Genomic DNA, 12,657 nt, shown 5'->3' with positions numbered 1-12,657 from the left:
AAAATTGATGCTACTTTCATCAGAGCCATATCTGGTTATAAGAAGCAGAGCACTGGAGGAATGGTTATTGTATGGGGAAAGTGGAGAGAAGAAGATGGAAAGACGAAAGTAGAGTAGAGAACAAAGGAAGACAGGTTACAAAGGGGTGGAAGTAGGTAAGAGGATGGTATAGAAGTCACTTATTAGATGTTGAGGCATTGTATTGCCAAATTTGGAAGAGGGACAGTCCAAAACATTAGTGTTTGTTGTAAGGTCAGCACCCATTACCATATTAGCATTGCATATAGGTTAGATATTCTCCAGTCATTGTGCTGAAATTTGATATGGGTTTTTTTATGGACATGGTCAGTCTAAGATAGCAATATTCAGTTTTTGCTATCTAATATAGTGGGGGAATAATGTTAGAAAATAAAAGGAGACTTGTTGTAGTTATATTGTAGAAGTCAGGAATGCTCTTATTATCCAGGATATAAATACTGATTGATTGAGAGATGTTGTTGAAAATTAAATGTAAATTCATGTTAACCTGATTAGTTGGGTTTTAAAATTTTAAACTAATAAAAAAGGTTATGGATTAGAATTTGAACTAAAGTTAAAATTTCTAAATTTAGCATTAAGGTAAACTAAGATATAAAAGATGAGAATAAATTTGCCGAGTAATGTGTGATACCAAAACAATTATGATGAAAGTGACATCAACAACACTAATATCAATAATATTAATAAAATAACAATTAGATAATATTACAAATTAATATCAGAAATACCAATAACCATGGGGTAATAATAAAACAATACAGGGAATTTAAAAACCTAACTAATCAGGTTAACATGAATTTACATTTAATTTTTCAACAACTTTAACTTGACATTATCCCATTTGTAACATCTCTCAATCAACCAATATTTATATCCTGGATAATAAAAGCATTCCTGACCTCTACAATATGACTACAACTATTATCCTTTTATTTTCTAACATTATTCCCTCACCATGCTAGATAGCAAAAAATGAACATTACTGTCTTAGACTGACCATGTCCATAAAAAACCCATATCAAATTTCAACACAATGGCTGGAGAACATCTAACCTATATACAATGCTTATATGGTAATGGGTGCTGACCTGACTACAAACACTAATGTTTTGGACTATCCCTCTTCCAAGTTTGGTAATACAATGTCCCTACTTCTAGTAACTTCTATACCATCCCCTTACCTACTTCCACCTCTTTGTTCTTTATTCTACTTGAATATTTCCATCTTCTCCTCCCACCTTCTTCATACAATAGACATTCCTCCAGTGTTCTGTTTGTCTGTTATAACCAGAAATAGCTCTGACAAAAGTAGCATTAATCTTCTTAGGTAATTTAATTTTCCTCAATTGATCAACAGACCATCAGTAATGTACCTATAATGACTACTGGAAACAGGTGTAAGCCAAATTTGCTCCAATAAAGGGAAATGTGTAATGACCATTATTTTTAGATTGTTTCTTTTATATATATATATATATATATATATATATATCTGCAGAGGATTGTAAAAATAGATCAGTGAAAACAAAAGTATCCATATAAGTAGTAAAGGTCAAAGAGGATCAATAAATTCATACACATATAATAAAAACATACAATAATTATCTTGATTTCTGTTTATATGTCAGAAGGAACAATGTTCATTACTTTTGCAAACCCTATCCAATTGGTAAATTGCCTGTCTGAACATGTGTAGGTCTTCATCTACTGAAAAAACCAAATACCTGCTATAGAATGAACTGTGCAAAAGGATCAGGTGGTGGTGTTAAACAAGGTGGCATGTAAAGCTTAATCTGAGCAATGACTAGAAATATGTGTAAAGAGAAAAATGTAGGCACCTTCATGGATTAACCTTTTAGCATTTAAACCAGCCATATCTGGCCAAAATATTCCACCTGTTTTATGTTCAAACCAGCCAGATCTGGTCTCTCACACCTACCCTACAATATCAATCTAAAAATATACAACCACACCATCAAAATCTCACAGCAATGAGATGATGCATGATTGATACAAAATAATTGAATAACTAAACTTTACATGACAGAATAATCTTAATGCTCAGGGGTTAATCATTCTATTCATCCAAATCTAACAATCATGGGAATTATAAAATGAAACTATTGCTTCCACAGGTCATTACCACTTTCCTTGGATTCCAAATTTTACTCTATTGTCATACATTGTGACAATCAACACAAGTAACACTTGTCAATTTGATATCTCTTTCACTTAGCGACATAAAATGTTTATGTTAAATATTTGTAAAAATATCTGGATTTGTCAACATATCCAGGGAATGCATGTAGATCATCTAAACATATCATTAGCACTTTACTACACTGCTACAAAACCATAGATAGAATCAGAGCACTTATCTATAGCTGGATAGTTGCAAAATCAATTTCTTCATTTTCTTCACTGAGAAAAACTTTTGTATAGGTTTGCTATATACCACTATTAAATTCAAAAGAAAGAAATAAAAAATATAGAAACTAAATCATGCCTACCCACATCTGTTCCGATCAATACCAGAGTTTTTGATCATATGTAAATACTATGGAGGTAACAAATGTAAAATAAATAGAAGATTTACATTTATTTTTATTTTATTTTATTTAGCTTAATCAGAGAAGAAAATGCTGTTCGCATGATACCCTTTCAAGATTACTGAAACTGGAAGTGAAGGAAAGAAGTTATAGTGAGACAGGTGACCCAACCTGAATGCTTATAGCAGAGTGGATTCTGCTGAAAGAAACCAATGGTCAGAAGGTGATGTTAAACAAAGCAACAGATTAAGTCAGCCAAATAGCTTTCTACTGGATGCAGTCAAGGTTGCTTGTATGAATAGCAGCAGCCCTCAAGAACAGATAAAGACAATCAGTCAGTCAGTGACAGCCACACACCAGCAGCAAGGACTCTCCAATAAAAAAAAACTTACCAATTGTTCACTTTTAACACAGAAAAGCTTGACAGTTTTGGTGACATTTCTGGCCACAGTAACACTGAGCTTGGTGTCAACACTAGCCACATTCAGTTCACTGCAAACAACAAAATAAGAGAGAAAATAATCATAATTAGATATGTCATAAATTCTGTGTGTATAACTATTACTGGTTGACAATATTATGGTAGTAATTGTTGAGGTTATTGTTGTAGATTAAACCAGATCATCTCTGATTGAGCAGAACTAAAATCACACTCTAATTGGTGGGAGAGGCTTCCTGTGACCAACTCTTACTTGTTTCCAAGTAAGGGGATATTTCTCCAAGGTAACACTTCTTTCAATTCCTATCTACCAAATCCAATCAGAACGCTTTGGTCAATGCAGGGTTATGGTAGAAGACATTTACCTAAAGTACCACACAGTAAAACTGAACCTGAAACAATGTGGTTGGGAAGCAAACTTCTCAACCACACAGCAATGACTATTATTATTAGAAAATCTGAGTTGGTGCTGACAGCAAAGTACAATATTTTCCAAGCTCTCTTTTCATGTAAGCAATGCATAAGAAGTGTCTAGTTTGAATAATGGTGATGTGCTGAATGTTAAGAGGAAGTGAAGAGCAGTATCATCTGCATAGAAGTTGAAGCAAGGTGAACATTAATGTACAGAAAGAAGAGTATGGGAGATATGACTGAACCTTGAGATACACCAGAGTTGATAGAATGAGGTTCAGATTGAATCTCATCTGTAAATACTGCAGTGAGTCAGTCTCACAAGAACTTCCAATCCAAGAAGTGAGAGATGAATGAAAACCATACTAGTGGTGGTAATAGGAAGGTATTCAGCTTTAAACAATAATTGCTCTGTAATAAGTAAATGTAAAAGGCATACCGGCCATAATTAAATAGTTAAAATATATTAAAAAAAAAAGGATGACTAAAGATATTTACAACCCTTACCTGGCTATAGTTTTAACAATACTGTCAACTTCTTCCTTGGTTGGTGGATTTAATGACCCACTCGTAAACACCAAATTAATTGGATCAAAAAGGCGGGAAAGTGAACGTGACAAGTAAGCAGTTTCAAATGAAGCTAATGTATTTCTCAGTGCCATCTCAGAGCTACCAAATGCAAAAATACACAAAAGAACCAAGTAAACAAACAAACAAGTTGACAAAATCCAAACAATAAATATCAATTAGAAATGTTATAAAAGTTACATATATGATCCACATTGTATTGATAGTTGATATGGAAAAGGACGAGGATTACACAGAAACAACAACAATCTATTATATATAATAAGGTTAGTCTGTCATAGACAAACACACACACACAGCATTTTCTGTCAACATCCAACACTTACCACTCTTTCTTTCTCTATTTCTCTCTTTAATATATATATATATGTGCATTTCTGTGTAAATTACTCATATACACACACATGCAAACTGGCAGAGTTGTTAGAGCCTTAAATGCTTTACAGGGTTCATTTTAGCCCTCTCCTTTCTGAGTTCAAATCAACCAAGTTCAATTTTGTCTTCCATCTCTTCAGGGTCAAAAAAAAACCCACATAAAATGCCTGTTGATACACTTCTACTTCTTTATCTCCCCCTCCCTCAAGAAATCAGATGTGGCCAGACCTAGAGAGAGATGGGCAGAGGCTCGTAAAAACACCCACTACACTCTCGGAGTGGTTGGCATTAGGAAGGGCATCCAGCTGTAGAAACTCTGCCAAATCAGATTGGAGCCTGGTGTAGCCATCTGGTTCACCAGTCCTCAGTCAAATCGTCCAACCCATGCTAGCATGGAAAGCAGACGTTAAACGGTGATGATGATGAGAACAATCAGTGAGAATGGCATTTATATTTAGACAGAGATAAAATTGTTATTTAGCCCATAGACAGCCCTGACAGAGCAGACCAATGATCAAGGACATTCCAACCACAACTATTGTTCTGTGTATCTAAGATCACATTATTTAATGTATCCTTCTTTTTTTTTAAGAAAGTAGGGTAGAGTTTGTAAGAAGTTTGGCTGTATTTCTATCAGTTCAAGCAAGCACATAGAGAACCAAGATAGATAAAATAATGTAACAAAACAATACCATAACAGACTTTAAATTTATATCTTGTTATCAGAAATACAAGTGTATAACTACACCTTGTCACTTAATCTTTCTTTATCCTCATGCAGAAAATTATGACCATCCCTTGTAAATCTCTGCATCAATTTCTAATGAGTTCACCACATCACCTTCCTCTTGTTTCTTATCTACCTTGCTGGCCGATAAATATGGGAAAAAATACCAGTGCTTTAGCAAGAACTCAGCCAAACAATAGTAGCTGTTCTTATCATTTAGTTTCACGACAGCCCTAATCCTGTAAACCTATGACCAAAAGCATGCCAACTGTGGCCATCTCACATACTTTTAGAGATATCTAATACTATATTAACTAAAGTCGCATCTCCACTTTTTCAAATGATGCAATTTGAGAGATGTTTGGTTACTATTTCAAGCATGTTAAATAACCACATAAAGCCTTCTTTGGCCCAAGCAACAGGGATACAAACACATAAACTCTTCAACTCCGTAACCAACAAGCTAATTGGACCAAGCACAGAGTCAATTTTCAGAGAAGATTATGGTTCACTGAACTGACTCAGTTTTATCGCTAGTAATTTTTTATAGGGCCAAGAGGGATGGGAGACAAAACCAACTTTGATGTAATTGGAACCCAGAACAAAAAGGGATATTACAAAATACCATGAAGCATTTAAGTCAACAGACTGTTGTTTCTACCAACTCACTGCTCTAACTCTTCTAATTAATTATAGAAAATTGATGGTATTTTAGAGCTGTAAATATATAATCATCATGACTTACTCATAACCAGTCTTAGTGGCTGCCTTTTGACTAAAGAAATCATCATCAGTGAATTCCATAGCAGAAAAATCTGTATGGATTACACTTGTAGCTGTGTTGGACGTAACATTAAACTGATGAAGTCTTTTCCATAAATCATTGTATAAACGTAGCAATTTGGGGTATTCACCTTCAAATGCTTGCTTCAGAAAAGATGTATCTTGAATGGTAAGAAGAAATAAATATAATAAAATAAATATACATACATTTACATAAATACACACAAATATATATTAAGGTAGGCATAAGGATTATATAAAATCATTAGATACATATACATATTAAAGCTAGTTAAAAACTAAGTAGATGTTAATAGAATATTAATTAGCTATCCTAACAGAAAAAAAAAACTTGACATCACTCTTTTGTAAGATACAATTTGTTATTTCGTCCTTGTAAGGAACACTAAAAGGATGGGTAGAATGCATATTACTATACCTCGGGCAGCTGCCTTAAATTCATCAGTCAAAATACTTGTGACACTTTCCCAGAAATCTTGCATTATGTTGATGGGTTCATCTGAAGTCTGATAGAAGATAAAAAGAGCAATCAAATGGAGTAGAATCATATGATATGGGTTAAAGAAACAAGCTAAAACTTGGGCAAGTTCAGAAAATGTCTGTAATTAAAAACATAGTAATCACAACCCAGTAAAATATAAGCACATATACAATCACACCACAAAAGACACATGTACATACACACACCATGCTATAATTTTCCTTATTTCTTTTATTTATTCACTTAATAAAGAATTTTAGAAGAGGAGTTAAAATCCCTAGAATCAAGTAATATACCTAATGGCAAAAATGAAGAAATAAAACACTGCTAGATGTGCTATGTCTGCACAGCTAGGATATGGGAGATCTATAAGTTGATCTAAAGTGTTAAATTGATTATTTCAGTGTCTGCTTGAGATAACTCAACAAAAATCAGTAGACTTATAATTATATTTAAACAAGCATCAATAATAATAATTCAATATTCTTATTAAAGTTAGAACAATAGTACTCATTTGATTCCATATGAGTTGTTGTAGCTACATTTCTTCTTCTCATTATTAGTCTCTAAACATTAATTCAACCAAACAAAATCTAATATACTACTTCTTCAATTTCTTTACATCAAAGTCCCATCAAACTATTCTTTAAAATATACTAACTTTCATGTTTATTCAAGTGAAATATAGTCTATTCAATAATGGCTGTATTAGCAAGTACAGTGAAAATGTGTTTCATCGAGAAGGATAAACAAAGCATGTCTAGTGTTGTGTCCCATACTTCCTGGAATAACTAAAATCGTATTAGTCATAGATTAACAGTGTTGTCTCTATTTTACCACATCACTATTTCAAATAAGCTTTTTAATACTCGGTATATTGTATGTGACAACACTATCATGATCACCAAACAATGTGTAATGCATTTCTACCTCAGTCAATAAAAGATGAAAACATTTCACATGTGAATATATAATACATATGAGGCGTTTAGTAACAGAGTGTTGTAAGTGCCACCCCAGCCACTTTCGAGGTTTAATATATCATTTTCTTTGTCTCGACATCTAGGACCCAAAAGAGTTGAGAGGAATAACCGGTGAGGCTTGCAGTAAAGTCAAAAATCCGGCTGAAACAAATTGTACCTCGACGGTTTTGACACAATGCTCACTCACCCAAACTCGGACCAGAGAGTTTAGTAACACACCATCATAAGCACACATGCTCAATCAATAACTTTGGTGTGGTCCCTGTATTGTTTTCTAATATTCCTTCTTACCATCCGTAACGATAATGGGCTATTATCTAACTATCTTGTCTTACCTCTTAAAGATACTTACCTTCGGGGGTGGGGTCTCTGTATGATTTTTCTAGGTATTATGGTTAAAATATGCAATGTGATACACCATTTCGTAGTACCGGTATATTCTACAAAATGAGCAAGACACAGTCCTTGTTTCATCTTTCAGATGCATACATAAATAAATAATTTTCCATGGGTGAAATGATTAGAGGATGTCTTCACAGTCAATTTAAAACCAAAATCAGCTTCCTAACTTCATTCCTTGCTGAGATATCCACATTCTGAAAGTCGCGAAACTTTGACTGCGTTTTTCTCAGTTTTTAAGTTGTGGTGCTTACGACAGTCTGTTACTAAACGCCTCATATGTAGCATGTAATCTTATACAACCAAACACAGAATACACATATAAATATAAAGGTTCAAATATGAACAACATCCAGCAGGTTTCGGTAATTATATAATTTCTTCTTTTTATTCACTAAAATATTGTATGAAGGAGTGAAGTACTGAACAGTTAATCTGAAAATCATTTGTTGAAGATGTCACAAGAAATACACTGTCACCACCTCCACCAAAGTAAAGTTTGCTATTCAATCCAATTTATAATGATGAAGACCATCACAAGTGTATCAATTCTAGGGACGATAACTGGTAGGTAATGAGAAGACAAAAGAGGCTACAGAAGCAAGTTGTGAGGACAGATGTGACAGTGATAGGTCATGAGAGGATAGCATCCAACGTCTTAAAGATTAAGGAATAAACATTTACTTTATTGCTTTAATCAGTACACAAGTGAAATAAAGAGACTTAGATACTTGGTGGTATGGAGTTAGAAAATAAACTTCAAAGGGAGTAAGAGAGAAAGTAGGAGTTTTTAATATCTGTATCTTTCTAAAAGACAGTGGTGACATTATAGAAAAGAACTCAGATCAAAAGGAACAATGGTGCAACCTCAATGAACTTGATAAAGAATATGAAACTATAAAATGAAGAAAACTATACACACCTTTGAGAGTTCCTCAATGAAACAAATGTGAGTGACAGGGTCACGTTTCTTTGTCAACACCTTCTGTAAATGCTGTATCTAATAATTACAAAATGATAACAAAAAAATATTTAAAAGATAAACAGAAGAGTGAAGATGATAATGACAATGAAACTCACAATGAGATGATGATAATGATGATGATAATGATGAAGATGATGATGATAATGATGATGCATATTATGACAGTTATTATAAGGATTATGGTAATAACAATGGCTATGGTGATGGTAGTAACAACAACAATGGAGACAATGATAACAATAACAATAACAGTGATAGTAATGAAGATGATTGGAACAACCATCATCACCATTGTTTAACATTCACTTTTCCATGCTTGCATGGGTCAGACAGAATTTGTTGAGGGGGATTTTCTACAGCTGGATGCCCTTTCTGTTGTCAATCCTCACCTGTCTCCAAGTAAGTTAATATTTCCCTCATGACAAAACATGTTTTCATAAAAGATTAGAAACAAAGAACACCACTTGCATAACAGTGGCATTTGTTTACAACTATCACACAAGGAATCAGTAACACACAAACACATGCATGCATGCACGCCTGCACACACACACACACACACACACACATATATGCACACACAAACACACTTATGGTGGGCTGCTTTCAGTTTTCTTCACCAAATCTACTCACAAGGTGCTATGCAATGAGACTGAACTCAAAACCATGTGATTGGGAAGCAAACTTCTTACCACATAGCCATACTTCAATTCCTTCCAGTTATTCAAAAGAAATTTCAGGAAATTATATCTTATTGATGAACTGATGAATAACAGAGGCAAATAGTGAAATGATGTTCTCAAGAAGTTTACAATGTCTACCAACAGGTTAAATCAATCACACGTCTTATTTCTTGTATTTGCCTTTAACTCTTTAGCATTTAATCTGGTCATATGAGGCCCAAATATTCTACATGTTTTATATTAAAAATGATCAGATCCAACCTCTCACACCTACGCTACAATGTGATTCTAAAAATATATAAACACACCATTGAAATCTTGAAGCTACAAGATAATGCATGATTAATTCAAAACAATGTGAATAAATAAACAATGCATTTGACAAAGAAATCTGAGTGCTAAAGGGTTAATTGGCCTACAGAACAGTCTCTCAGGTCTTCACATTTTGAAATGGAGAGTTGAGAAGTCATGATAACTAATGAAGATAATAATATTAATGTTTAGTTTCAACTGCAGCAGGTTTGAGCTTCAGTATAATATCTGAAATACCAAACTTCAGTCTGGTCTACAATTAATGTGAACTACAGCAAACTCTGTAATGAATGGTTAACAGTTAAAGACTTGAGAAATAGCAATTTAATTATATAAAGAAGCCACTCACAAGACTGATGTCTCACTTAGTGATTCTTTGCACTAAACACAGATAATTTTTCTGGGTCAGTTGTATAATCAACAACACTGACTCCAATATATTACTGGTATATATTTTATTTACTCCAAAGGGATTAAAAGCAAAAATTGACCCCCAGAATAATCAGAACTCAGTGCCAATCAATGTTATAGTAAAGCATTCAGTTCAAATTCCAGCTGCATCAGTTATTTTGACAGGCTTTCTTAATAGCTTTAAACCACCTCAAGATGATCCATTTATTGGATATGCATGTGTGTATTACAAACTAAGATACAGCATCAATCTACCTTTTTATATATAACAACAGCGATATATTGTAAAGACTATAACTAACCTGAGCACAAGCAGCATAAATATTATCCATCAATTTCTCCATGTTAGTCCAAAGATTCGCTCGGTAGGCAGCTGTGTTTCCAGTCACTGGCATCAATGCTCGGCCAGGACCACCTAAAAAGACATTTAGACAGCAAAGTAATAACAATGGAGGGTAGCAGCTGGTTGAGTCAATATGACTTTAACTGGTCGGCCAAGAAGATTATGACTGGTATCCCACTTACAACACTAAACTGTACCTCTGGCAAAGGTACTTAACTTTCAATAACCTGGTAAATTTTGTAGTAAATAGGTACAATCAGAAAGTAGAACTTACTAATGTGAATAATAAAAGAAGGGTACAATTGCTGGCTGTCACATTAGTCTACTGAATTAAACTTAATCCTCCCACAGGCCTGGAACAGGTAATGAGATTGCTCTAACATTAGTCCCCTTGAATTACAACAAGTAAATAAAATCTTTCAACTGCACCCCAAAAACCCAATAGAAGATCTCAGCATGATGGAAGAATCCAGAGAAACAAAGGTTTGGCTCAAAGGATGGCTCAATATGACAAAGTAAGGCAGGAACACTTGAAGAGTTAACATAAAGAAGAGTCAGATTCAAATAACTTCAACAAAAAACCTAATTATTCAGATACTTTCCTATTTCATTAAATAGAACAAATAAGTCAGATATGTATTCCTGCATAATACTTGATTCCTTTCTTGATACCACTTGGGGGAGGGGGTATTTTCTGTGAGAGGAGATTGAATCTTAGCATCATAAAATCAACACACTATGCATCATTTATAAATAAGCTTATTCAGTACTCCACCATGAAACAATTCTCTCGTTTGAGGCTTACGCTTGTTACCAGGGGATATTTAGTTGCTCTGGTGTGTCCAGAACACATCAGAGCAACTGATGATGAAACAAAAACTGTCAGCTCTTCTGGTTAAACACAGCAAATCATTATGATTGCAATAAATGCATTTAACTGAATGAATCGTTATGGGAAGCAGAAGGACTTCTGCTTACCAAATTCAATCACAAGTCTTCAGTCAGCCCAAGGCTATAGCAGAAGACAATTGCCCAAGGTCCCATGCAGTAGGGCTGAACCCAAAATCACGTGGTCAAAAGGCAAGCTTCCTAACCAAACAGCAAAAACAAAAATTTGTATATCAACTGACCTTGACCTTGCGAGGGAAGCTGTTGTTGTAAAAGCTGCATATTAAGACAGTTCTTAACATTTTGGTGAAGAGTTTCACGACAATTGTTCACAACCTTCTTCACAGTTGCTGAGAGAGAATTAAGATTGTAGAACACTTGCAGTGAAGTTGCCACTTGACTTTGATTCTATAACAAATTTACAAAAAAAAAAATATTCATTTCAACTGGCAATGCACAAATCTAATCTTTTTGAAAGTGGTTGTTACTCAAATCAAACAATCCTACTATACATAAACAGAAGTGAAATGGTCAAATAGTTAATGAACTGCACAACCCATTCATAGGTCATTGTTGTCATCATCATCACCATTGTTGTTGTTTTAATATTCACTTTTCCATGGAATTCATTGAGATAAATTTTCTACAGCTGGATACCCGTCCTGTCACCAACACTCATCTGTTTCCAAGCAAGTTAATATTTCAAAATAATACTTCAAAATAATCCTTATTATTTTATATAAATACATATATATATATAGATAGCTATAAATGCCATATGGTAAGAAGCTTGCTTCCCAACCTTATGGTTCTAGGTTCAGTCCCACAGTGTGGCACTTAGGCAAGTGTCTTCAACTATAGCCTTAGTCTGCCCAAAGCCTTGTGAGTGGATATGATAGATGGAAACTGAAAGAAACCCATTATATACATGTTTATATATCTATGTGCATGTGTCTGCATTTGTGTCCTGCACCACTGCCTGACGACCAGTGTTGGTGTGTTAGTGTCCCCATAACTTACTGGTTCAGCAAAAGATACTGATAGAATAAATACCAGGCTTATAAAGAACATAAGTACTGGGATCGATTAGTTTGACAAAAATTCTTCAGGTGGTGCCCCAGCATGGGCATAGTCTAATAACTGAAACAAGATGGAAGATAAAAGATATACATATACACACACCAAATATATACACACAAATATATATATACATACATATATATATATATATATATATATA

The 12,657-nt window shown here is 34.1% G+C and overlaps 1 protein-coding gene across 2 annotated transcripts in view; it reads right to left on the bottom strand.

The window, feature by feature from the left end:
* Positions 1–12,657, bottom strand: part of LOC106868148 (conserved oligomeric Golgi complex subunit 5) — a 38,324-nt gene that overhangs the window by 11,746 nt on the left and 13,921 nt on the right. For both annotated transcript variants that reach the window (XM_014913279.2, XM_052966386.1), the window contains exons 9-15: positions 11,660–11,825; positions 10,489–10,601; positions 8,718–8,795; positions 6,351–6,438; positions 5,874–6,072; positions 3,946–4,107; positions 2,981–3,080 (exon numbers count right to left, since the gene is read on the bottom strand). In XM_014913279.2, coding sequence (XP_014768765.1) covers positions 2,981–3,080; positions 3,946–4,107; positions 5,874–6,072; positions 6,351–6,438; positions 8,718–8,795; positions 10,489–10,601; positions 11,660–11,825 — 906 coding nt within the window. The remainder of the gene's footprint in view (positions 1–2,980; positions 3,081–3,945; positions 4,108–5,873; positions 6,073–6,350; positions 6,439–8,717; positions 8,796–10,488; positions 10,602–11,659; positions 11,826–12,657) is intronic.

This window comes from Octopus bimaculoides, chromosome 3, assembly GCF_001194135.2.
Source record: "Octopus bimaculoides isolate UCB-OBI-ISO-001 chromosome 3, ASM119413v2, whole genome shotgun sequence".
In the NCBI taxonomy this organism is placed as follows: domain Eukaryota; kingdom Metazoa; phylum Mollusca; class Cephalopoda; order Octopoda; family Octopodidae; genus Octopus; species Octopus bimaculoides.
This window is presented reverse-complemented; position numbering and strand designations above follow the sequence as displayed.